We start from the raw sequence: 27,333 nt of genomic DNA on the forward strand, positions 1-27,333 counted from the left end.
AAGCCAGTAGATGTGATAGAATTCCAGTTGAGCTATTTCAAATCCTGGAAGATGATGTTGTTAAAGTGCTGCACTCAATATGCCAGCAAATTTGGAAAACTCAGCAGTGGCCACAGGACTGGAAAAGGTCAGTTTTCATTCCAATCCCTAAGAAAGGCAATGGCAAAGAATGTTCAAACTACCGCACAATTGCACTCATCTCACACGCTAGTAAAGTAATGCTCAAAATTCTCCAAGACAGGCTTCAGCAATACGTGAACTGTGAACTTCCAGATGTTCAAGCTGGTTTTAGAAAAGGCAGAGGAACCAGAGATCAAATTGCCAATATCTGCTGGATCATCGAAAAAGCAAGAGAGTTCCAGAAAAACATCTACTTTTGCTTTATTGACTATGCCAAAGACTTTGACTGTTTGGATCACAATAAACTGTGGAAAATTCTTCAAGAGATGGGAATATCAGACCACCTGACCTGCCTCTTGAGAAATCTGTATGCAGGTCAGGAAGCAACAGTTAGAACTGGACATGGAACAACAGACTGGTTCCAAATAGGAAAAGGAGTACGTCAAGGCTGTATATTGTCACTCTGCTTATTTAACTTATATGCAGAGAACATCATGAGAAACACTGGACTGGAAGAAGCACAAGCTGGAATCAAGATTGCCGGGAGAAATATCAATAACCTCAGATATGCAGATGACACCACCCTTATGGCAGAAAGTGAAGAGGAACTAAAACGCCTCTTGATGAAAGTGAAAGAAGAGAGTGAAAAAGTTGGCTTAAAGCTCAACATTCAGAAAACTAAGATCATGGCATCTGGTCCCATCACCTCATGGAAAATAGATGGGGAGACACTGGAAACTGTCAGACTTTATTTTTTTTGGCTCCAAAATCACTGCAGATGGTGACTGCAGCCATGAAATTAAAAGACGCTTACTCCTTGGAAGGAAAGTTATGACCAACCTAGATAGCATATTAAAAAGCAGAGACATCACTTTGCCAACAAAGGTCCGTCTGGTCAAGGCTATGGTTTTTCCAGTGGTCATGTATGGATGTGAGAGTTGGACTGTGAAGAAAGCTGAGTGCCGAAGAATTGATGCTTTTGAACTGTGGTGTTGGAGAAGACTCTTGAGAGTCCCTTGGACTGCAAGGAGAGCCAACCAGTCCATCCTAAAGGAGATCAGTCCTGGGTGTTCATTGGAAGGACTGATGCTGAAGCTGAAACTCCAGTACTTTGGCCACCTCACACGAAGAGTTGACTCATTGGAAAAGACCCTGATGCTGGGAGGGATTGGGGACAGGAGGAGAAGGGGATAACAGAGGATGAGATGGCTGAATGGCATCACCAACTTGATGGGCATGAGTTTGAGTGAACTCTGAGAGTTGGTGATGGACAGGGAGGCCTGGCATGCTGCGATTCATGGGGTTGCAAAGAGTCGGACACGACTGAGCGACTGAACTGACTGAAGTCCAGAGTGGTGGGCTTCCCTGATGGCTCAGCAGTAAAGAATCTGCCTGCCAATGCAGGATACATGGGTTCAATCCCTGGGTTGGGAAGATCCCCCGGAGGAGGGTATGGCAACCCACTTAAGTATTGTTGCTTGGGAAATTCCATGGACAGAGAAGCCAGGTGGGCTACAGTCCAAGGGGTTTCAAAAGAGTCGGACATGATGTAGCAACTAAACAACAACAATAAGAAGTCAAGAGTGGCAAGAAATGACTTTGTCCTAGAAATACCATCTTGACTGCAGTGCAGAAAGGTGATCAGGAGGGGGCAAGACTGAAGATGGGGCAGCAGTTAGGAAGCTGTTCCCCTAATCTTGGCAAAAGATGCTGATGACACTGGGGCTGGAGAGAAGTAGAAATGTCATATAGTCTGGAGCAGCAGGACCTGGTGACTGGAGTATGGAAGCTGGAGGGGTCAGGAAAGATGCCCCGATAACCTTGCTTCCTGCTTCACAGAGAAAACAGCCCATCAGGAGCAACTGCCTTCTCTCCTTCCATTTTTTTTTTTTTCCTTCTGGCTGTGCTGCATGGCCTGTGGGATCTCAGTTCCTGGACCAGGTACTGAACCCAGGCCATTGCAGTGAAAGCCCAGAATCCTAACCACTAGGCCAACAGGGAACTTCCTCTCCCTCTACACTTAACCTCATCGCACGGGCACCCAGCTTCACTGTGTGTGCTAGATTCTGCTCCTCCATCTTCAGTCTCTCCACCTCCTCTCATTTCTCTTATACTTATTCCAATCTTTGCCAACCCCAACATAAAACAGAAACAAAGACTTTCCTTCAAGCTTCTATACTTCCCTTCTTTATCTCCAGATTTCCCCCTCTGGCCTACAGGATAAAGTTTACACTCAATGTGGCATAAAATGTCCTTCAAAACTTGACCCCAGCCTAGCCTCATGAACAGTCACTTCCACATTGCAACCGGCACCGACTTCTCAACTCCCCAGGCCCTTCCAGGGCCCTCTTGTATCTCAAGCCTGCTCTGCCATCAGGGAATAGCCAGGCTCCTTTCTGCCCTGACACAATTTCCCCAGACAGCTAGGGGTTCTCAGGTGTGGTTCTACATCTGCCACTCTTATTCTGCTATGCTGTAAAACTTCACCATCGCTCCCACTAGAGTGTGAGTTCCTCAAGGGCAGGATTGGTCCTCCCTGTCGCTGTGTCCCCAGGGCCTGGCCTGGCACAAAGTAGATGTTTAATAAATGCTCGCTGGATGAATGAGTGAAGAAATCAGTCAGCTCCCGTTTAGATGGTTATGTCTGAATGTTCATGATATGTAGGTCCATAAAACCACCAACTTCCCAAAGCTGCCATGTGCAGAGTGGCAGATTCCCATCCAAGAAGGCCGGTGCAAAGTCTATGAGGCATTTTACAGCTACGACAGGAAATAGCAATGTCAGCAGCGGTGTCATCTTTGGACACTAAGGAGAGGGATTCAGTGCCATGAACGGTCAGTTAAATTGTAATTGGAGTGAACTGTTCCTCTGCAAACCATAATGTTCTTTAGCTACAGCCAAATGGCATTCAAGAAGAGGAGAAAATTTTTTGAAATGTCAAAGAAATCATTTCCAATTTGGTGCTCACAACCAGAGACTCTAATGATCAGTGGAAATGAGAAGCAAACAAATTAGCACTAATGGAAAATGGCTTTTGGAGAAGAGGATTTAATTTATAGTCAACTGATCATGGCATGCAGAATGCAGTAAAAGTCAGTTTCACCAGCTTGATCATAAGAACCAGAGAATACCCGGAATGCCAGAGAAAAATACACATGTGCCATCAGACTTATTGGAATCTCTCTGTAAGTGGCAGCCAATTAAAATGGTCATTATTTTACCTTGGAGAGAAAATGGTCTGAAAAAATCATAGCACATGAAATTAAAATCTGGATTAGGAGCCCCCATCCAAATTGGTTTGTCTGTGGCCTTCTAACCTTGGCAAGGTCTTCTGCAAGGACGACAAACCTACTTTGTCTTCAGCCCAGAGTCGTCTCTTTGTTTTTAATTTCCTCTCCATCTTCAGAGGTGATTAATAAATCTAGACTCATCCATAAATCATTTCTATAGCAGCCAAATGGTTCTTCTTCATGCCGGGAAACGAAAATCATAGAAACCTCAAAACCCCCAGCTCTTGTACTAAGCCAAAGGTCCTTAACAACAAGAGAGAAGAGGTATTAAAAATCAGAAGGTCACTAGGTCTTGTTTCTAAATAAAATTTCTCAGAGGGCTTTTTTTGTCCTCCTAAATCGAAAGACATATTTCAAAAAGCAAGAGGCCTCCAGGACATGGGCTGCCAGCCTGGCTCCCTGTCCTCACATGGCCTTGGAGACAAAGCAGTCTCTCTCTCCTGTTCTTGCTGGTTCCATCTGCAGAATGGACGGAGGCCTCTCCCAGTCCTACTCCTCACTCTCAGCTCCTCATTCAGAGAGAGAGGGAGAGATGGAGGGAGAAGACAGATGTAGAGGGAGAGAGAGAAACATTCTTCTTCCAAACTTCATGCCCAGGGTGTCCTGGCCTTCACCTCCCTCTTAGGGCCAAATGTACTACAATGTCACTTTCTCCTCATAGACGTTCTTCCTTCTGCTCCCTACTCATACCCTCTTCACACACCCCTTCTGCTACCCACCAGCTCCCCACAGACTCCATATGCCCCCATCTCTTCCCCACAGTCAGCTGCCATTCCCTCCATCCTCTCTCCACAGACCATTTTCCCTGTCACTTTCCTGCAAAACCCTCTGCCTTCACCAGCTGCCCAGACTTACCCTCATTCTCTACCCACAGACCCCCTTTTCCCCATCCCAGACTCAATTCTGCCTCTGGCTCCACTCTGCAGGCCTGCCCTCATGCTCTCCCCCTAAGATGTAAATTATTTAGGTCAGCCAGAGTCTCCTGCCCAAGTTCTGCTCTACGCTTCATCCTCCTGGATCTGATTTCTTGCCTTTCCTTCCCTTCCAAACTTCTTACTCTGCCCTCAAATCTTTTGTTCCTGATCAGCAAAGTCTCCCCCACCCTTAGCTCCTTAGCGGCTCCACACTTGCTCTGCTCAGCTCCAGCTTACCCCGAATGCTGGGTCTTCCTCAGGGCACCATTTCTGCATAGCTAACCCTGGAGAAGGCTGCTTACACTTTTACACCCCAGGGATCTCAGGGCTGGGAGAGGGGCTAGGGTCTCCCTACCAAAGCCCACCTCAGTTGCTACTCTACCTGTTCTTTGTGAAAACACTTGCTACTTTAGCGTCATGCCATTCAGCTGTATTGACCTTTGCCCCTCCTCCTGCTGTCATCTACAGACTACAGAACAACCTGCTATACTCATCAAGGATTTTGGTACTTGGTTCACAAGCATCCTCCTCCCTTTACCCCCTTCAAGTTTTGCCATCACCTGGCGGCGGGGTGGGGGGTGGGGGTGGCAGCGGCAGATTTCAAAGGCCATATCAACATCCTGGCTGTCTTCTGTACTCCATTTTGGCACCCTACTACCACGGCCACACCCTGGACCTTGTCATCACCTGAAACTACTCAAACTTCATTACACCACTTTGTGAACATAATTCTCTCATTCAACTACCAAGATCTGGGTTCTCTGATTTCACTGGGACCTCCAGCCCGTAACACTTTTACACTCTCCTATGCAGTTTAGGGTCTGTGGTCCACCATCTCAATCACTCTTTCGCCAGGATCCTCCACTTCCTTGTCCTTTGTCCTTCCATTTCATCCACCTGATACAATTCGAACTTAGATCAACTCAATTCACCTTTCTGCACCCACCAGTAGATGGCCGAATATTGTTGGGGGAAAAATACATAGCACACAACCATGCAGACTGCTGCTGCAATAAATAAATGGTCTCCAACCTCAAGAGAAGGACTGATGCTGAAGCTGAAACTCCAATACTTTGGCTACCTCATGCGAAGAACTGACTCATTTGAAAAGACCCTGATGCTGGGAAAGATTGAGGGCAGGAGGAGAAGGGGACGACAGAGGATGAGATGGTTGGATGGCATCACTGGCTTGGACATGAATTTGAGTAAACTCCGGGAGTTGGCGATGGACAGGGAGGCCTGTCATGCTGCAGTCCATGGGGTTGCAAAGAGTTGGACACAACTGTGCGACTGAACTGAACTGAACCTCAACAGGGCTCATAACTTCCCAGAAATCTGTAGGCTAGCCCAGTCAACCTGCTTGCATTCTCCAAGGCAGCTGTTTCAATCCTCCTCTGCTTATCTCAAATCTTGCACTCCATCTCCAACCTCTCTCTCCCTGGCTAATACCATGGTCCTACTACACAGAAAAAATAGAATCCACCAAACATGAATTTTCTCAACTTCCTGCTACCAAATCTACTAATGTACTAGTCTTACATGCTTCCTTTCTGTCACAAGGCAGATATCCCTTGAAATGAATTCTGCCATCAATGCTTTGGATCCCCAACCTTATTCTTTACCTGGGGGCACCACTCTGTTATTTCCTCTTCCCTATAATCTTCTTCCTCTTTGCTGGATCCATACCGACAGCATTTCTCCCATATGAATAAAAACCTGTCTCTCCTTCCAGCTATCACCTCTCTCTTCTCCTAAAGAGCCAAACTTCTTGAAAGTATAGTCTTCACTTCCTCACCTTCCCACTTACTTTTCAGCTCAATGTAATTTGACCTCTGCTCCTGCAGTTCCACTGAAACTGCCTTTACAACCACTTCCTTGTTTCTAAATTCAGAGAATCTTTTTAGATTTTATTTATCTTGATTAGTAATCAACACTTTAACACTTTTCTCCTTGGTTACTGGAAAAGCACGTTCTACTACTGATTAATGAACAACTGTGGATGAGATGGCTGGATGGCATCACCAACTCGATGGACATGAGTTTGAGTAAACTCCGGGAGTTGGTGATGGACAGGGAAGCCTGGCGTGCTGCGATTCATGGGGTCGCAAAGAGTCGGACACGACTGAGCGACTGAACTGAACTGTAGATACTTCACCTCAATTACCTTTGCAGATTCATTCTCCTTCGCCAGAACCTCGAACACAGGTGCTTCTCAGGGTTCTGTCCTAGGCTCTCTCCTCTTCTTTTAAAAATGTTTATTTCTTTGGCTGCCCGAAAAAATAAACTCCTGCATGCTCAGTTGTGGCATGCGTGATCTTTAGTTGCAGCATGAGAACTCTTTATTGGGGCATGCGGAATCTAGTTCCATGACCAGGGATCAAACTCAGGTCCCCTGCACTGGGAGCATGGAGTCTTAGCCACTGGACCATCCTTCTTTCTCTACACAGACTCTCCGGGCAAGCCAAACAAATCAGTCTAGTGTGTGGCTGCCATCTTTAAGACACTACAGACTAAATATTTTAATTTCCAGGTTAGACTTATATTGCAAACTCCAGTCAGGCATACTCAGCTGCCTCCTGGACACTTCCACTTGGATATTCCACTGGCACCTCAAACTCACCATGCCCAGAACTAATTCTTTCCTAACAACTCTCCTTTCTGTTTGCCCAAGGCAGGAATTTAGACATTCTTCACTTTTCCTACTTACTCCACATCCAACCAGTCACCAAGTCCAGTTCTTTTAAACTCATAAGTGTCTAAGGAATTCATCCTTCTCTTCAATCCTGTTAGCTCTCCACCTTCAGGCCACCATAATCCTTTCACATGACTGAAACAATGTCCTAAACTGGTCTCCCTCCTTCTCCCAGTCTCCAATCCATTCTTTTCATTGATCTTTCTAAAACATTAATCTGATTGTTACTCTTTTGTTTAAACCTCTGCAGCTTCCCCATTGTCCTTAGGATAAAGTCTAAGCTCTGGTGCTCGGTGGCATAAAATGCATTGGAAATATTTTTCCATCAGTAAGATCTACCCATAAATTCAGGGTTGAGTGTGGCATCAAAGACCCTCCAGAATCTGGGCCTGCCTATTCTTCCAAGGTTGCTCTCTCATTAGTCTCTCCTCTGGCCAGAAGATGCTCAGAGTTCCTGGCACCAACCCCTCACTTTCCTCTTTGAGCCATGCAAGGACTCATGTCTCCACAAGTCTTTCAAAGCCCAGCTCAAGAGCCATCTGCACTGCCATAAATTCCCCTTCTAAATCTGAGCTCCTAAAATCCGTAGGGCTTACTCTTCTTGTAGCATTTATCCCTGCATAGTATTAGAGCTGGTTCATGCATGGTCTCTCTCCCTCTCCTTTTAAGAATTAAGGAAGTGAAGCGAAGTGAAAGTTGCTCAGTTGTGACCCCGTGCGAAGTGAAAGTTGCTCTTTGCGACCCCGTGGACTGTACAGGGAATACTCTAGGCCAGAATATTGGAGTGGGTAGCCTTTTCCTTCTCCAAGAGACTTATGGAAGTCAGGGTCAAAAACAATCCTACCTAGAGTCCGCTTATGTAACAGATGGTAAGTAAATATCTTTTAAGTGCGTGGATAAATTTAAGAAAACTTTACTCCCTAACCCCTTATGTCGCGCACGAACAGGGCACTCTCTAAAGTCTTCTCCAGAAGATAGCACCTCCTTTGCATTCTACCCATCCCACCACTCAAAATAAGCCTCGACCAACTGGGTGGACCACGGGCTGGCACGCACCACTGTGGCCGTTTTGTATGGTTTTTCTACCTCCAGCCCTCGGAGCTGCGGTTGGTAGAGGTCGGTGGAAGAAGCTAGATGATGCAAGTCAAAGGGCACTGTTGTCCGTTCGGTAGGATAACCCTCCTGATCCCTAGAAAACGCAACTCTCCCACAGACCCCCTTACCTACACGGGAGGGTGGGGACTCTTCCTGACTGGCGCCTTAGCTGGCCAATACCTAATCCAGACAAAGCGAGTTAGCCAATGGCCGGGGGCCAGAGATAGAGCAGGGCGGGGCATGGTTGCTAGGGCCTAGCAAGCGGGGTGCGGCGAGAGGCTCCGAGAGACACTCGGTGGTTGCTAGGGGTAGAGGTCACAGAGCGCGGCTTGGGGATTGGGTAGCGTCGAGGGAGGTGGGTGGTGATTGGGCGGTGCCCAGGAGTCGCTTGGGTGAGGTGCAGGCGCGCGAGCGGGAGTTCCTGCCGGAGGCCCAAGCTGAGGGCCGGCTCTTTCACCATGGCTTCAGCCCAGCTGGACTACACCATCGAGATCCCGGATCAGCCCTGCCGGAGTCAGGGTATGGAACGAGGGTTGGGTCCAGTCGTGGGTAGGTGACCTAAGGAGTCCGTGGGTTGCAAGCGCAGCTGTGGCCCCGCCCCTCCTGCGGCCCCGCCCTCTCGCGGCCCACCTCCTCATAGGGTCCGGCAGGTCCTTAGACTTGGTCGGGTCCAGAGAGCCCCGCCCCTTAGTAAGCCCCGCCCCCAGGGCGCTTTCCCTGTCCGAGCCCCGCCCCTCCCCGGCGTCCACACGCCCCCCGCCCCCCACCAGGTTGGGGCTTTTTTTTCCCTGTCTCTTTAGTTCTCAGGTCCAAGCTTTCGCTTCTCTCCCAGTAACTGAAGGCTGCCGAGGACAGGGGACATCCTGATTCCTTTGTTTGGAGTCGGGTTTCCCACTGCTATTCTTTCTTAGCGGTTGTGCTTAGGGGCTTCCACTCGTTATATTACATCCACTATTTTTCCCAGGGTCCATGGAGAAGCCCAGGACATAGAACCTTCACCCTTTCCTCCTCTGCACTCTCCTAGGCAGTATAGTTAGCAGAGCCATCTCTGCTGTGAGTTAGAAGTCGGCTCAAATCCCGACTCCTCCCTTCAATAGCTGCGTGACCATTGGTAGGTTTCCAGCTTTTAACTTCGGTTTCCTCATCTGCACAGTTGGGGTACCAACAGTAATCTCCCTCCGACGGTGGTTGGTTGCACAACTGAGATTGTTTGTGTAAAGGACCCAGCATAATGCTTGGCACTGAATGAGTTTAGTGATTAGCTTTATTTTCCTCCCTACAGTTATATTAGAGAAAGGAGTGTGGCAGGGCCACAGAATTAGTAGCCTGTAGAGCAGGGCTGGATCCCTGGCAGTGTGAGTTGGATTGGAGTTCCAGAGAATAGAAAGTTTGGCCTGGATTGGGAGTGAATTACGGTAGAGGAGCCTTGTCATACAGCCCAGCTCAAGCTGCAGGTCTTGCCTGTCTTACTCCACATCACTTTCACACCTCCAGTCTCACCACCAGCCACACCTCACCTCTTCTCCTGCCACCCCAGCCATCTTCCCAATGCAAAGCTTTGATCTTACCACTATTCTAGCTAGAACCCTACAGTAACTCTTTTTTTGCCCTCAGGATAAATCAAGTCCTGATTCCTTAGCATGGCATTCAAAGTCCTTCATCATTTAGCAGCCCCTGCTTACCTCTTTGTTCACTATGTCCTTCACTGTTCACTTTGAGTTTTGTGTTTCGGCCTCCCTAAGCTGCTTGTGATTCTCCACACCCTTCTTGCTTCTCTCTGCTCCTGCTGTTCTTCTGTCTGGATTGCCTTTTCCTTTCTGCTGCCCGACTCTGCCCGCTCCCATGTCTGGTTCATCGTTTAACGCTTCTCTCAGACATTACCTCCTTCAAAAGAGCCTTCCCAGACCCCTTGCATAGCAGCTTGTGTTCCTTGGATCGGGTCTAAGAGGGGAGTGCAACCCCTAGGCTCTTGACAGAGCAGGTAGCCCCAGACCAGTTGTGTTTCACTGAGCCGGATCTGTTAGCCAAGGGCTCTTGGGCTTATAGATGTAAAAATGCTTTTGAAAAGTCTTGGCATCAGCGGGAGATGAAGTCAATTAATATTTTTACCCTTGGGGACTTTCCTGGTGGTTCAGTGGCTAAGACTGCAGGCTCCCAATGCAGGGGGCAGGGTTCGATCCCTGGTCAGGGAACTAGATCCCAAATGCCACATCTAAAGACCTGGCATATGCTGCAACTAAGACCTGGCACAACCAAATAAATAAAATATTAAAAAAACTATTTAAAATAATTTTTAAAAAGATTATTGCCCTTGGAGCACCTTTAGTTGCAAAGGCCTAGAGCTGCCTTCTGCGTGGCCAGGAGGGCAGAAGTTTGTTCCTCAGCCCCAGTGGGCAGCCTTTGCGTTTCAGTTCTACCTCCTGCTCTTCTTTGGTTTTGGCAACTTATTGAACCTCTCTGAGCCCCAGATTCCCCAACTGTAAAATGAAAGTGATAAGAGTGCCTACCCCACGGCATTGTGAGGGTTAATGAAGTAGTGACTGACATGGAGCAGGTGTGTGTGCTCCTGTGTGTGCTGCCTGACATGTGCTCTGTCAGTATTATTTCTTCCCCTTGTGGCTTCCTCACTGCTTCAAGGGGCTGGGTCCTAGAACTGGAAGAAATCTCAGGGGGCCATTTTGTCCTGCATCCTTCTCCTGTCAGGAGAGCTTGCTGTTAGCACCAGACCCTTCCCTGACAGGATGTGTGTTGTGTGTTGTGTTAGTCGCTCAGTCGTGTCTGACTCTTTGCGTCCCCATGTACTGTAGCCCGCTGGGCTCCTCTGTCCATGGGATTTTCCAGGCAAGAATACTGGAGTGGGTTGCCATTTCCTTCTCCAGGGGATCTTCCCAACCCAGGAATTGAACCCAGGTCTCTTGCATTGCAGGGAGATTCTTTACTCTCTGAGCCTCTGGGGAAGCCCTTCCTCCCAAATATCCTGGCCTGTTGGAGACAACTGGATTGTTAGAAAGCTTCCCTTTCTGGAGCCACAATAGGCCTGCCTGTCACTTCTGCTTTCAGGTCAGCATTAGCTGTGTCCTGTCCGTGGGCTAGTTGCTGGTCACCTCAGAAGTGACTCACACACAGACTTCTTGCAAGGAGCTGTGGTTCAGGGAGGACTGAGGATTTAGAAGCAGGTGGTTTCACAGTGATGTGGTAACTGCAGGGCTAGGAGGTCGTGGTGGGTACAACACAGAGCAAGGTAGTCTCTCTTCCTCTCTTTTCAAGATGACAGCTTCATCTCTTTTCTCCAAGAGAAATACCCCCAGGGCCTTCAGCTGTTCCTCCTCTGGTGTGGTTCTAATAACCCTCTCCTCATGATCGCCCTTCTGCACTGGCTTTGGTTCCTCATGCCTTTCCCTCTCCAAGTGCGTACCCCAGAGCCAAACTCGAGCCTGTAGGACCCCTCAGAAGGAAGTGACAGCAGTGCGACCCCCCACATCTCTTTGCTTCCTGTGTGTGGAGAGCTCCCCTCCAGGCTGATGTGGCTTCACAGAGCGACAGTCTTTGGGGGTCGGGAGATTGTCTCTCTTTTGCACTTACTGTTTAAAGGTGGAGAAATGTGGAAGACGGTCATATTTGGTTTCTGGAATTGCGTTTCCCCCATACCTGAGCTTTAGAGCTACAGAGCCTGGCACTGCTGTGAGCTGATAGAGAGGCGAGCAGCTGCTGCTGGCACACAAGTAGTGGGAAGGCAGCTACAGATCTGGGGCCCTTCATCGCTCACGGTCCTTCTGCTGGAATTCCCACCAGGGAGTTATTTGTGGCTGACTGGGCCTAACAAGGATCGTCTGCCTGGTCCTTTGCCAAAGCTGATCCCTTGCCCTGGCATTCCTCCCTCCCCACCCACTCTTCTTTGACCAGTGGTCCCCTCGCCCTCCTAATGAGAGTTGGGTATTCTCTCATTTCCTTGGGGAAGGTCCTGTCCTCAGGGCCCCCAGTGTAGGGATCCCTGTTGTGTTGTTTGGAGGGTTCTGCTCACTGTTGCTGGAGCCTGGCAGGGAAGATGTGCCCGATGAGCTGAAGGGAGACATTTGGCAGCACTCCGGCCCCGCCTGAGGTGCTCTGCCATCCAGGCCAGGGTGGCACTGCCCCTCCTCCGAGCCAGAGACTGGTCAGCCAAGTCCTGCCCCAGGGCCCCTCTGCGGCTTGCGCAGGCACTTCTTAAAGGCATCCTGTTGCTCTCATGTTCTGTAAACATTTTTACAAATAATTGATTTGCAAAATTAGTGGGGCTGGGACAAGGGGCTCACTCTTAGCCTTCCGGGGAATCACAGAGAAGGCAAGCGATAGGTTTGCTGTGAGCCCAGGCTTCATTGTCAGTCTACCCTTGGGCTGAGTGCTGGCTGGGGTTGAAGAAATGAAGACCTTGTCTTGACCCCCAGGAAGTTTCTCCCAGCACCAGGGAAACAGTATGGGGTGGACCATAGTTTGGACCACCATGGTGGGCTGCAGGGGTCAGCTGGCTTCCTGGAGAAGAGTGACCCAAGCTGTAGATAGAGAGCAGCAGAAAGTGCAGAGCTGGGACACTGGGGGACTGGGAGGGGCCCAGAGGAGTGGGGCCTTGGCAGGAGGCCGAGATGTGCTCTCAGGAGCAGGGGTGAGAGAAAACCTCAAGAGCTGTCACACCAAAGAGGCCTCACAGGCCCGGGTGCCGAGTTGAACTAGACTCTCTTCTTGTCTGTGTGAACCCCAGAGGTGCTTTTTTTTTTTTCTAAACAGAGGAGTTTTGTTCATTTTTTAAATCATGACCTCTTCTTTCATTCATTAATAGAAACCCTTCATAATTTGTCTGCTTTGTGCCAAGCATCATGCTAGGCCCTGGATCTGAGCTCCAGACCTGAAGGACCCTTTGCCTGAAGTCTCTGTGGTTTCTGTTGGGCTTACACTGTTGACCATGCCCTGCTCACACGCCAGGTTCACCAAGAACCCCTCATATGATTTTATTACTCTTTTGACCTCCTTGTGAAGTCTGGAGTACTCTTATCCCATCTTACAGATGAGGGACAGGAGGTCAGGGGAGGTGAAGTGTCTTGCCCCAAGTCATCCCAGGTTCCAACCCAGGAGCCTCACTCCAAAGCCTGTGTATGCATATTTCAGTTGCCATCAGGAAGTACTGCCTGAATACAGTTCCATTTCTCAGAAACAGTTAAGGACATGCATGAAGAAAGAGATGTCCATTAAAGTACTTTTATAACAGCAAAAGATTAGAAACAACATTGTGTCCAATAATGGGAGCTTGGTCACCATAAATTACAAAATATCTATAGCTGCTCTGCAGCCACTAAAAAGAATGGTGTAGAAATATATAAACCGACAGGGAGAGATGTTCACAATATATTGCTAAATGGAAGAAAGCAGATTACAAAGTGGTATGATTCCAATTGTATAAGATATTCATTTTCTACTTTTTCTACAGTGAGCATGCATTCATCATGAAGTAATAACTTCAATTCACTGAACTCTTTCTTTGTGCTAGGGTAACATGCTAAGCCCTCAGTAGTCATTTTCTTGTTTAGTCTTATGTACTGTTATCCTCATTTCGCAGTTAAGAAAATTAAAGCTTAGAGAACTAGCTCAAGGTCTGTTTCATGGTTATTAGTGGCAGAGAAGATTTGAACCCAGATAGGGTTTTATGTGGTAGGTTCTCCTAGATACCATGCTACTCTTTGGTACTATTATTCCAAAAGGTTAAAAAAAGTAAATTTAAAATGAAGTAATTTGGTTTAAATATAGGAACTCTAAGACTCTAGAAAGTATTTCTTGGGAGTAGAGGAAATTGAGGATCCTTTGATTCTTTTGCATTTTAAGAAGAAAACATAGTTCTTTGTATTCTGAGTCCCGCTTGCTGATGAAAAGCACATATTGTTCCACAAATCCTTTCTCTTTGTCAGCCTTTTCCTTTGTCTTCCCCACATGCCCCTGGGATATACACAATCTAATTTATGCTCTAGTTTTATGACTTGAACTGTTGTACAATATAGTATGTATCTGTAATTCTTGTATTATCAGTGTCAGTGTCATTTGTTGAGAAAAGTCCAGAGGACAGAGAGCCCCTGAGATTAAATTGTTTTGTGGGATACTTAAGAAGTGTCAGGCTTGAGAAGCCTTGCCAAGGGACTTCTGGGCATCCATGATCTCTTTGACTTCTCAACCATTATTGACTCTGCTGACTCTGTTGACCCTCAACTGTTTTTTTTAAAAAAAAAGAATTTTTAACTCTCATTGCAAAAGTGATACTTAGGGATTTTTAGACTGTGAATTTAAAAAATCATGAAAAAGAAATTGCCTCTAATCCCAGGAATGATTGCTATCAATATCTGATGCTTTTTTTTCTATGCATAATATGTGTAGGTGTGCATGTATGCATGTACATAGGATTCTGTTGTACATATTCTTTTGCAACTTGCTTTTTTGCTTAATATGTTATTATTAATTTTTAAAATAATAACAATATTGAGATATAATTCACATTCCATAAAATTCACCCTTTTAAAATGTGTGATTCATTGGGTTTTAGTATGTTTACAGGATTGTACACCCAGCAGCACTATTTAATTTCAGAATATTTTCATCATCTCCAAAAGAAACCCTGAACCATTAGCAGTCTCTCCCCATTTCCCGCTGCCTCTAGCTCCTGGCAGCCACTCATCTGCTTTCTGCCCTATGGATCTGCCTATTCAGGACATTTCGTATAAATCATATAAATGGAATCATATAACTTGTGATCTCTGTGTCTGGCTTCTTTCATTTAACGTATGTTTTCAAGGTTCACCCATGTTGTAGCAGTGCTTCATTCCTTTTTATCACCAAGTACTAGTCCATTGAATGGATATACCACATTTTACTCACCCATTTACAGGTGATAGGTATGTGGATTGTATCTACTTTTTGGCTGTCATGAATATTGCTGCAGTGAACATTCAGTACAGGTTTTTGTATGGACATATGTTTTTGGTTCTCTTGGGTCTTATACCTAGGAGTGGAAGTACTAGTTCATACGGAAACTCCATGTCTAATGTTTTTGAGGAACTGCCAAACTGCTTTCTAAAGTGAATGTACCTTTTTGCATGCTCACCAGCAGTATATGAGGGTTCTGAATTCTCCTCATCCTCAACACTTGGTGTTATCTGACTTTTTGATTATGGCCATCCTAGTGGATCTAATGTAGTGTCTCATTGTGGTTTTAATTTTCATTTCCCCGATGACTGTGATGTTGGACATCTTTTCATGTTCTTATTGGCCATTTGTACATCTTCTTTGGAGAAATGTCTCTTCACATCTTTTGCCCATTTTAAAGTTGAGTTATTTGTCTTTTCATTGTTGAATTGTGAGTGTTCTTATGTATCCTGGATACAAACCCTTATCAGATATATGATTTGCAAAAATTTTCTCCCATTCTGTCAGTTTCCTCAACTTTTTGATGGTATCCTTTGATGTACAAAAGTTTTTAATTCTGGTGAAGTTCTGGTTTATCTTTTTTTTTCTTTTATTCCTTTTACTTTTAGTTATGTCTAAGAAACCATTCTCTAATCCAAGGTCACAAAGATTTACATTTTCTGCTAAGAGTCTTATAGTTTTAGCTCTTACATTTATGTCTATGATCTGCTTAAAATATTCCTGAATATCTCTGTCGTAGATTAAGCATTTTTCTTTCTTAGAAGTGGAATCACTAAGTCAAAGATTGCATGTTTTTGAGGCTTTTGCTACATGTACCAGAATTGTGATTCTTTTCTTCCTATCGTTTCCCTCCCCCTTCCTACTTGTCTCCCACTGCCCTGGTTCAGACCTTTACTATCTCTTGCTTTGCATGTTACAGTCATCTCTGACTTATTCCTAATGGGGCCTTTCAGCGCAGTGGATAAGCACAGTGGCATGGTGGTGATGGTGTATAGACGAGGGGCATCTAGCCCTGTCTAGTGATTTAGGGGAGTGGTGAGAAGGGGAGGAGAGGGCATCAAGGGGAACTTCTTGGATGTCAGCAGTGAGCTGACTCAGCAAGGGGCATGGGCATTAGCAAAGCATAAACATGGATTATCAGCATCTGGGCTGGGGAGTGAGTGCGGTCCTGGAGGCAGGGGGCAATGTGGTGTGGTGGTTCAGAGGTGCATGCTGGCTCTGCCACTTCCTGGCTCTATGTTTTTGGGGAGAGAGACTTCTCTCTGTGTTTTAGTTTTCTCATCTGTAAAATGGGGATAGCAATAATTGTTAACTCCTCCAATGGTGGAGGGACCAAATGAGGCAGCATGTGTTGAGGTTCTGACTTTGGTGGCCAGTCCGTGAGGAGGAGCAGGTGGAAGAGGTCAGTGCTGGATCTGTTGATGTACAGGTTTGGAGCTAAGTGGAAAGATATTTGGTTAAGACTGGGGGCTTTGTTTTTTTTTTTTTTTTCCCACCCAGGGCCCAGCCGGCATAATGGTGTTGAGCTGGTCTCTAAGTGTCACCACCTGGGTTTGGAATCTAGCTTCACTGCTTGTTAGTTGTGTAACCTTGACCAATTATTTATTATCTCTGTGGCTTAGTTTTTCATCAGTAAAATGAGAATAATAACAGTACCTTGTTCATAGGATTGTTGTGAAGATGAAATGAGTTGATATATAAAGTGCTTAGGGACTTCCCTGGTGGTCCAGTGGTTAAGACTCTGTGCTCCCAATGCAGGGGGTCAGGGTTTGATCCCTGGTCAGGGAACTAGATCCCACATGCTGCAACTAAGACCCAGTACAGCCAAATAAATATATTTTTTAAAAAGTGCTTAGAATAGTATCTGACACAATTCTCTTTTTGCTGTTATTGTTTTTCTTGGTGATGGGAAAGAGGGGAAGATAGGGGCGGAAGGAGATGTGAAATTCAGAGAAGTTTGTGATGGTTTAGGACTGAGGTGGTTTTGATTGCCTGTGCAGGGCCGTGTCAGTCCTGGTGTAGAAGTGGAAGACGGGGCCAGTGCCTAAGTCTCCAGTGCCTGAGGGGCAGCGGTCAGAGGCTGGGAGATGTCAGCAGCGGGAAGGGGAGAGGGTGGTGACCAGTGGGAGGAACATAAAAGGAGCAGGGGCTCTTGCAGAGGGTGGAAGAATCACACGATCTGGATGTGGCAATAAATAACAATAGCCATAGCAATTACTTTTATTACTCTGGAAAGGGCAATGGGTAACAAGAGGAATGCCAGCTCTTTCTCCTTGGATCCATCCTTCACTTTGCAGGCACGTGTTCATTCATTCAGCATGTTTCTGCTGAGTGCCTGGACGGGCCAGCTACAGTCCTGGGCACCAGGAATGTGGCACTCAGTGTGACAAACCCAGTTCCTGCCTTCAGGGACCCCTCTGGCTGAGGGGTGACAGATGTTATTCAAATAATTGTGCAAGTCATTAATCAGTACAGATTGGATCCTGCCACTCCCCCAGTTCCAGAATCTATTTGCTCTCCACTGCTTGGGATAAAATGCTGACTCGTAAGCATGGCTTGGGGGCCTTGCAGGATCAGGCCCCCCAGTCCTGCTCTTAGCAGCTCTCTTGCCCACTCTTGCTCCCTCATCCAGGCTTCTAGCCTCCCAGGACTGCTTGCTGTGCTCCAGAGTGACTTTAACATCTCCATCACCTCCTGCCCCTGCTCATGCCCTCTTTCCACCTGGCATCCTCCTATAGTCCTTCAAGACCAGCATAGCAAGCATGTCACCGTCACTCTCTCAGCCATGGTCCCAGAGCATCTTGGACTTTTCTGGATGATAGCACTTCATGTCTAGAATTGGAATGGGCAGCGTGGCTCCAGTGGGAGGAGGTCGTGACAAAGCTCCAAGTTAAGAAGGGCATGGAGAAAGGGGTCCTGGGAGGAGACTGTGTTGGGGGAACAGGAGATGCCTGTGGGTAGGAGGGGCATCTTATGGTTCAGGAGGGGCGGCCTTGAGTGCCTGGGTGGAGTTGGGGCACCAATTCCCTCCTTTTAGGAACCTTACGAAAAGCTTGGGCTCTGGGAAGAGGCAGCGTGTCCAGGGTGTCCATATTCTGAGTTTCTTCATGAGAGGCGTGTCTGGTGAAGTCATTCCTACCTGAGTTGGTGAATCCAAGGGTGCCAGGAAAATCTGATGTGGAACAAAGTGGAGTTGTAGAGCCCAGCCGTGGTGGGAGGGGCAGGTCAGAGAGCCAGCGGAAGTGTCTGAACCTTCCCTGTCTGGGAATGCGCCACGACTGCTGGTCAGGGCAGTCACCAGGGGATGTGACCTCCCTCAGCCTCCTTCTCTCTATTTAAGATGAACCCCCTAACCCTTTGCTGATGTTTTGCTGGTGGTACCTGGAGGGGAGTGCCATATGGAGGTGCTAGGGGAGGGGAGACCATACTCAGACAGTTGCATGGAAGTTAGGGATCCTCCCTGGGGCAGGTCTCAGAAATCCAGTAGCTGGACCTCAGATGGTCAAAGGTGGATCCAAATGGTAGCTGTCATCACCACCCGTGAGGTGGCTGCAGCCCAAGCCTTATGGGTAGCCATCACCAGCAGGGTTGGGCCTCTCCACCAGAAAGGCCAGTGCAGGCAAACCACTGCCCTGGCCAAGGACCAGGCCAAGAAAGTTGGTGACAGTATTTCGAGTGGCCTGACTTAGAGCTGTGGAACCATCCCTCTTACTGGAGGCTGAGGTCACTGTCAGGGGAGCCTGGGAGGGCTGTCAGGGGTCAGCATGGGACTGAGGCGTTGGCAGCTCCTGCTTCCAGGCTGAATTGTAGCCCAGCCTGGGATCCCCATGGGCTCGGGCAGTTAATCTCCAAAGGCCAGAGTCGCCACTGCCAGAGAGCAGAAACACTGAACTTTTCAATCACATTAATTTCCACAGGAAATTGTTGTCTTCCTTTTGTCCAAAGGTTAGTGATTTATATTTACCAGCCTCTTAACTAGCCTTGAAATTTACTGTTGCCAGGTCACCACCAGCGTCCATAAATCTCCAGGTGGCAGCTGAGCATAGCCAAGTGGCTTGATCCTTGGAAGAGTAAACCCTGGCCCTTTCAGGAGGGCAGATAACTGGCAACAGACAGTCCCTGCACAGAAGTCACCCCAAGGGGTGTGAGTACTTTCTTGGTGGGGAAAATGAGAGGAGGCCTGACTGACAAGGTTGCGGGGAGGCCTCCAGAAGCAGCCGTGGAGGAGGCAGCTGGCTTGTGCCTCGGCACATCAGGGAAGGAGATGTACTTCTGGTGGTGAATGGGGCTGGCAGCCCAGAACACCTCAAGCGGATTAGTTAGGATAGGGAGTAGGGACCGGGTTCCCAGCTCTACACTTCCTGTGTGACCTTAGGCAAGTAACTTAACCACTCTGTGCCTCAGTTTCCTCATCTGTAATAATATTCCCTGTAGTGTGCTGTGAGGATTAAATCTCAGTAATTACTGACTGTCATTCTGCTCTGTCAGGACAGGGTTTGGGTTGGTAGGGGCCCCCAGAGTCGGTCTGCCTCACTTCCCCACCTACACTGCCCTATCGGTTTCTCTTTAAAACCCTCTTCTTCCATCTGTCCATGGAATTAGAACAGGGGCTGGCCAACTTTTTTCTGTAAAGGGCTGTATCTTAGACCTTAGACTTTGTGAACTGTGTGGTCTCTGTTGCAGCTATTCAACGCTGCTGTTTTAGCTTGAAAGCAGCCATCAGTTCAGTTCAGTCATTCAGTTGTATCCGACTCTTTGCAACCCCATGAACCGCAGCACGCCAGGCCTCCCTGTCCATCACCAACTCCCAGAGTCCATCCAAACCCATGTCCATCGAGTCGGTGATGCCATCCAACCATCTCATCCTCTGTCGTCCCCTTCTCCTCCTGCCCTCAAAGCAGCCATAGACATTATGTAAATGAGTGAGCTGGGCTGTGTTCCAATAAAACTTTATTTGTGGACATTTATGTTTCATGATTTTCACATCACAAAATCTTCTTTTGATTTTTTTCTAAAACTATTTTAGAATGTTAAAAGCACTTTTATCTTTAGCTCAAAGGTCATTTGAAAACAGATCATGGGTTGAATTCAGCCCATGGCTTGTATTAATATCTGTGGTTTGCTGATCCTGGGATTAGAAAGTGAAATTGCATGGAGGAAGTTTTTTTTTTTTTTAAATTTTTCTCACCTGGGCTGTGTCCCTGAGCGAAAAGAAAAGGGCCCTCAGGTGGCTTTTTCCAGTTACCTTGCAGTGCCACCTGGGAAGCCTGAAAGCCAGTTGAAGTGAAGGACAGAGGAAGGAGCCTCCCGGGCACCTGAGGCGCAGGGGCTGAAAGAATGCATAGGCCTGGCCCCTGGCACTTCCCTGCCAGCAGCTCTGGATGGGCCAGTCACCCCATCCCACACCCTAACTGCAGGGCTGACAGTCCCGCCCTGCTTGTGTTTCAGAGAACAGCCCCGACCAAGATGGGAAGGAGGCTGGGACTCGACTCCCTTTGGTGATTCTCTTGGGCTGGGGAGGCTGCACCGACAAGAACCTGGCCAAGTACAGCGCCATCTATCACAAAAGGGTGAGTGCTGCAGGCGTGTGGACTCCAAGTGCGCTGGGGCCCCTCTGCTGGGGGCTCTCTCCGCCTTGGCTGCCCTCATCTCCAGGCTGCCGTGGAGGCTGACCACCAGTCAGGGGCCAGGCAGGCCTGGGAATGGCACCAGGACTGGCCTGTGAGGAAGATGCTGGGCCCATGGGTACTTGGGCAGGATTATCACCCTTTGCAGCCAACTCTGTGGCCTGGTCTATCCCCTCCAGCCCCCTGACCTGCTCCCTCTTCCTTCCTCCCCAAACCCCACGGTGGCAGACCATCCCCACTGTGCTCCTGGCTGAGGTGTCAGCCCAGACCTCAAGTCCCTCTGGGCTGGTGCTGCCTTTCTGGGCAACAGGAGCCCGGGCTGGGTGTGCTGGGCATAGCGTGGACTCCTGGGGCTTCCTCCTCGTATCACTAGGAGAGTTTCTGTCCTAGGGTTGACCATGGCACCTTCATGTTTCCAGGGTAGAAGGGTCTTCTGGAGAAGAATTCAGGCCTGAGGTTTCCTTGCTTCATCTCAGGCCTCACGAGAGTTGGATATAGAGGCTGTGGTGATTGGAGCGAGCCTTGGGAGGGACTCTTATACCTGAGTACCCCTTTCACAGCTTTGGCCACTGGCCTGGCCCTGCCCTCCTCACCCAGGCCTCCCAAGGGAGGGAGGCAGTACAGACCACTCCCCCTGCCCCCCCAGCTGGAAGCCCTGCACTGAGGGGGAGTGGCAATCACCTGGGAGAAGGACCGGCTAGGGCCCCTCCCCTCAGCCTCCCTCCACTGACCCAGGTCTGCGCTGTGCCCGGGTGTGTGGTGGCCCTGCAATAGGAGGGGAGTTGGAGGCCTCCCCTCAGCCAGCAACCTGGTGCCCTGGCATCGCCTTACTCCTTAAGTAGTTTCAGCTGCTTCTGAATTCCACTCCCTGGGCAAGGCTACTTTGTCCGGCTTCTCCATTAGACGAAGATCCTTGAAGGCAGGCGGAGGCCAAGAAATAGGTGAGTATGGCCAGAATGGAGGACAAAAGGAAGGGCAAGTGTGAAGAGATGAGGCTGGGAGGGTCCTCAGGGGATTTAGGCTGGGGTGTGATGTTAGACTTGTGCTTCTCAGAGTCCTTCCCTGCCAAGTGGAAAAAGGATTGGGGAAGCCAGGTCTGGAGGCCATGAAGTGAGATTGTTGCGGTGGCCGGAACCTTGAGGCTGGTGGTGCTGGTGGAGGGAAGTTGATGGATCAAGGGGCTTGTTAGGAGGCAGAGTGATCGGTGAATCACCGTCAGAGAGATGGTGTGGGCACGGGCATAGGTGGGGGTCCACGGTAATGCCAGGTTTCTGGCTGCAGCAGATCCCTGGTAGAGATAGGTGTGTCCTTTGAAACAGGGAGCGCTAGGAGAGACGCCATAGACTCTGGGCTGGATGAGGTTCCCCCAGGGAGTGTGTAGAGAGCAAGGAGAAGAGGCTCAGGTCAGAACACAAGCTCTGAGGAGCAGGAGATAAAGAGGATCCATAGTGGGAAGGAGGAGAGGCCATAGGAAGAGAAGTAAACTCAGGGGAGCAGGATTGAAGAGAGGAAGAGAGTCTTAGGGAAATGGGCCAATGACAGGGAGAGAGGAAGGACATTCTTGGGGTGGAAGGCACGGGGAGAAAGTGATCAAGTGGAGAGAGAAAATGATCCCAGGGAAGGCAGAGGTGTTGAGGGGGCAGGGTTGCTTGTGAGGGGTCACCTGGGAAAGGAAGGGATGCTTTTACCTTCTGGTCAGGAGGATGAGACGGGGGTAGAGAAGAAATTTTTCCAACCCCAAACTCCTAATACTTCATTATTTAAAAGAAAATAAAAGCATTATATTCTACCCCTCAGAGATGACCTCTATTTAGCATCAGTATGTGTCCTTTCAGCTTTTTTTCTGTGTGTGTCTTTACCTAAATAAGACTTCTTGAATACTCTATTTTTGTATCCTGCTTTTTTTTTGGACTGTGAATTCCACTGTCCCTTGTTAATATATTTTAATCTCATCAAGTTTCCAGTCCATGGTCAGATTCTCTGATAGTCGCTAAAGTGTCCTTTACCACTGATTTTCCTAAACCACCAGCTTCCAATCCAGGATCACCCATTGCATCTTATTATTTTGTTCCTTAAGCCTCTTTTGTCTAGAACAGTCCATTTTTTCCCTCCCTGATATTGTTATTGAAGAGCCAGAGGTTTTTTTGTTGTTGTTGTTCACACCACGTGGCATGCGGGATCTTAGTTCCCTGATCAGAGATCCACCCGACTCCTGCGGAGTGTGGAGTCTTAACTACAGGACCACCAGGGAAGTCCCAGAGAGTTTTTCTAAGAGCTTGTGATACCAAATGCTGCTGGAAGGAAAGTACGACGGGGACTGAAAGGCGTCATGTGATGGAGCCCTTCGGGAGGATGTGGGCGACCTTGGTAAGAGCAGTGCAGCTGTCAGAGTGGAGTCCATGGGAGGGGACCGAAGAGAGAGCGTGACTGTCAAGGTTTGTCTAGGAAGGTGAAGAGAGGGTGGGACAGACCTAGCGGGGAACGTGGTGTGAAGGCAGAGGCTTTAGGTTTTTTTTAATGATATTGGTTTGTGCAGGAATCTGGAGCGAGGAAGAGACTGAGAGTACAGGAGGTGAGGACGGATGGAGCAGGCTGGGACTGAGCGAGTGCGCAGGTGGAGATGGATGGCTTCCAGGGAGAGACAGGAGACTGGGATGTGACCGGCGCAGGGGCTTGTGGGAGCATTTGACTAGAAACAGCAGAGGTGGAAGCCTCTAAGTGAGGCCCAGGGAGGCCCCGTGTGCACACTGCACAGGAGCGCTGGGCGTGCGTAAGGCCCGCTGTGTGTGTGCTCCCACCGGCGACCTGGAGGTAGAGAGCACACACGCCCTCAGAGACGGCAGGTTCACAGGCACGGCTGAGTTCATGCCTACACCAACAGGTAGTTCTGCGTGGGAGTGCTTCTGGGGAGGAGTGTGTGTGTGCATGCGTGTGCCCGTGCATGTGTGTGCATTCCTGAAGGTGGTGTGTGTGCTTGTGGGTGTGCTTTGGCAGTTGTGTGCACTTCACAGGTGGTGCAGTGGGTACTAGTGTGTACTGGGAGTCATGGGCACCTGCATCTAAGGGGTGTGAGGTAGAGAGGCTGTGTTTTTTTTGTTGTTGATTTTTTTTCTTTTTTTTTCCATTAGTTTTTATTAGTTGGAGGCTAATTACTTTACAATATTGTAGTGGTTTTTGCCATACATTGACATGAATCAGCCATGGATTTACATGTGTTCCCCATCCTGATCCCCCCTCCCCCCTCCCTCCCCATCCCATCCCTCTGGGTCTTCCCAGTGCACCAGCCCCGAGCACTTGTCTCATGCATCCAACCTGGACTGGCGATCTGTTTCACACTTGATAATATACATGTTTCAATGCTGTTCTCTCAGATCATCCCACCGAGAGGCTGTGTTTAGTCCCAGGAGTCGCGTGTGTGTGGTGGTGGTGGTGGTGTGGAGTGTGTTTGTATTCATTGGCAGTGTGTGTGTGTAGGTTGAAGGTGGGTGGAAAGACATTTCATAGCACCCTGGGGAGTTGGAGCAGAGCGCTTTGTGAAGTTTTCCAGAGCCGTGGGGCCAGATGGCACCCATGACCCCTCGCTGCAGTCTTGGGAAGGGTGGTCAGGTCCTCTAGGGCCTTGGCAACAGCAGAGGTGGGAGGAGCTGGGGCTCATGTGGTCGCAGTCAGCCAGGGGGGAGGAGGTCAGGGGGCCGTGGCAGGGTGACCTCAGCTGACTGTCTCTTTCTGGCTCTGGTCATTCAGGTGCTGCGCCCATATAATTTTCTCCTTGGTATTATTCCTGCCACCACTAATGACTGCTCTTCTTAGCTGGAACTCTGTGCCAAGTGCTGTTTGGGCGCACTGGAGATACTTTTTTTTTTTTTTCCATTTAATTATACTGTAATCCCATGAGATGGATGTTGTCCCAGCTTACAGAAGGGAACACAGATTCAGAAAGATGAGTTAAATTCATCTATACTGTTTATAGATGCTGGTCCCAGGAACTGAGCCCAGAACTGTCTGACCCCAGGGCCTGTGTAACTCAGAGTCCCCTGACAAAGAGCCCTGTGTCTCTGGCACGCGTTAATGGCAGAGGGTTAGGACTCAGCGTGGCTTTGGTCACCTTCTCTAATTGGCCTAGAAGGGCATCTGTGTGAGGACCTTGAGGTGTACTTTGACCCAGGCATTGAGGGATACAGAGGCCTAGAGATCTTTTAGCTATTTTAGAATTTGAGGAATAATGCATTTACTGTACTTGGAATTTCAGGGAGAGCGAGGAGTGATCCCAGGCTTCAGAACCAGACAGGACCCTGCGAGGAAGGTGGCAGTGGCCAGAGATTGCGGCCCTGCGGGCTTGGCTCACAAGTGGCCTCTAGTGGTCAAGGCTGGGCCTGCAGGCTGTGTCTTGGCGGCTGGGTCTCCTGGGGGTACCTGCTTGTCCCTGGGAGGCAGGGATTGTGCAGAGCAGAGTGGCTGCAGCAGGGTGTCGCCAGGCAGTGAGCCCTTAAGTGTGCCAGAGTTGATGAGATGAGGGTACAAGGTCATGGGTGGGAGGGAGACAGCAGAGTGAGAAGGCTTCCTTCTGGTCAGCCCAGAGGCCTCCAAAGCGAGCTCTGGGCTCGAGGCCTCAAGGGCTTGGCCAGCGTGAAGCAATTATTCCACAAATGGGCCTGGAGTGGACCTTCCCCTCTGTTAGGCACCGGTGTCTAGGAGAGGTGAGCATGCACCTAGGCTGCAGCAGGGCCTGGAGGACTTCCAGCTTACGGGCCTGTGGAAGTGAGAGCTGCTGGACCCCTCTGACCTTAGCTGGTCCCCGCCTCTCCGCCCTACACCATCCCCGAGGACCAACTGGGCCTCTCTCCTCTCCCCAGGGCTGCATCGTGATCCGATACACAGCCCCCTGGCACATGGTCTTCTTCTCCGAGACCCTGGGCATCCCTTCACTTCGTGTCTTGGCCCAGAAGCTGCTTGAGCTGCTCTTTGATTACGAGGTTGAGAAGGAGCCCCTGCTCTTCCACGTCTTCAGCAACGCTGGCGTCATGCTGTACCGATATGTGCTGGAGCTCCTGCAGACCCACCGGCGCTTCTGTCACCTGCGTGTGGTGGGCACCATCTTTGACAGCGGTCCCGGTGACAGCAACCTGCTGGGGGCTCTGCGGGCGCTGGCCGTCATCCTGGAGCACCGGCCTGCCGCCCTGCGCCTGCTGCTCCTGGTGGCCTTCGCCCTGGTGGCCTTCCTGTTCCACATCCTGCTCGCGCCACTCACCGCCCTCTTCCACACCCACTTCTATGACAGGCTGCTCGACGCAGCCTCTCGCTGGCCCGAGCTCTACCTCTACTCCAGGGCCGACGAGGTGGTCCTGGCCCGGGACGTGGAGCGCATGGTGAAGGCGCGCCTGGCGCACCGGGTCCTGGTACGCTCCGTGGACTTCGTGTCGTCCGCACACGTCAGCCACCTCCGCGACTACCCTACTTACTACACGACCCTCTGCATCAACTTCATGCACAGCTGTGTCCACTGCCCTCCCCACCTCACCTCTGCCCCAGAAATAAATGCCTGACTCTTCCCCACAACCTACATCCATGGGTGGGGCCCTCTACTGGTTCAGCTCCCTGCAGCTCTCGGGGTCTCTGCGGTCCTCCTGGTAGAGAGTTCCCATGGGCCTCTGCCCCGGGGGCCCATGTCGGTCTGTTTACCCCAGGATCCTGGGGGCAGTAGTGCCTGTGCAGGTCTCTGCAGGAGCCTTGCAGCGCTTGTGTTTGCTAAGTGCAGCAGTCAGGCTGCTGATGCCTGTGGCATTTAGGCTGTGAAGGGTTAATAAAGCTGGGGGTAGGGTGAGGCTGAGCCCCAACATTGATCTTTGATTGCTTGAATGGAAGGTGAGCTTTGCAGGGAGGTGTTGGAAGGTAGGGGAAGGCTGGGGCAGGGGCTGTGATCTGTGCTCCCAGGACCTGGAAGGGCAGGCTTTGCCCCCAAGCCTGGAGCCACATCCCCTAGGGAGTCTGAGGTGGAAGCCATATGGGGAGCTGACAGGTGAGGGGCTGGTCTGTCCAGCATCTACGACACTTTGCCAGGAAGCCACTGGACCCAGGGAAGTTGCAATATGTGCGTGAAGTGGGCAGATGGTGTGGGGAGCAGGAAGACAGCAGCACCAGATGGGAGCTGGGACAAGCTGAGTCAGGAGTCCTAAAGACCAGACCATTGGCCTTCATCTCCTTGAGGGAGACACACTTGGATCCTCTGTAGACAGGAGCAGTGGCTTCAGCCTTAGAATTCTGTATCATCTATCATCCTACAAGTCACTGCTGCCCAATACTGGCACACAGTAGGCATTCAATAAATATTTGTTGATTGATTGAGGTTACTGTGGTGATCCCTTCCCAGGTGGCGCTGGTAGTAAAGAACCTGCCTGCCAAAGCAGGAGACATGAGACGCAGGTTTGATCCCTGGGTTGGGAAGATCCCCTAGAGGAGGGCATGGCAACCCACTTTAGTATTCTTGCCTGGAGAATCCCATGGACAGAGGAGCCTGGCAGGCTACAGTCCATAGGGTCACAAAGAGTCAGACACGACTGAAGTGACTTAGCACACTGTGGTGATCAAGGGACTTGGGGGGCAGGGATGGTCTTTGAAAGTTTGACAGTCAGTGAAGGAGATGGCTGGAAGAGCTCTG

At 49.4% G+C, this 27,333-nt stretch overlaps 1 protein-coding gene across 1 annotated transcript; it reads left to right on the forward strand.

Annotated features, from left to right (window-relative positions):
- The first annotated feature begins 8,360 nt into the window (after nucleotides 1-8,360).
- On the forward strand, nucleotides 8,361-27,021 carry TMEM53 (transmembrane protein 53). Its single transcript, XM_043878069.1, has 3 exons — nucleotides 8,361-8,631; nucleotides 20,500-20,621; nucleotides 25,532-27,021. The coding sequence occupies exons 1-3, from the start codon at nucleotides 8,571-8,573 to the stop codon at nucleotides 26,219-26,221; spliced, it is 873 nt and encodes a 290-aa protein (XP_043734004.1). The 5' UTR covers nucleotides 8,361-8,570; the 3' UTR covers nucleotides 26,222-27,021.
- The last annotated feature ends 312 nt before the right edge of the window (nucleotides 27,022-27,333 follow it).

The sequence above is a fragment of the Cervus elaphus genome, chromosome 20, assembly GCF_910594005.1.
Source record: "Cervus elaphus chromosome 20, mCerEla1.1, whole genome shotgun sequence".
In the NCBI taxonomy this organism is placed as follows: Eukaryota; Metazoa; Chordata; class Mammalia; order Artiodactyla; family Cervidae; genus Cervus; species Cervus elaphus.

Bases quoted from the DNA above. Each gene is read 5' to 3' on its own strand.
- TMEM53 (XM_043878069.1), top strand. From the start codon at position 8,571: ATGGCTTCAGCCCAGCTGGACTACACCATCGAGATCCCGGATCAGCCC. The intron at 8,632-20,499 runs GTATGGAACGAG...CTTGTGTTTCAG, and splicing joins TCAGCCCTGCCGGAGTCAGG to AGAACAGCCCCGACCAAGAT. The intron at 20,622-25,531 runs GTGAGTGCTGCA...TCCTCTCCCCAG, and splicing joins GCGCCATCTATCACAAAAGG to GGCTGCATCGTGATCCGATA.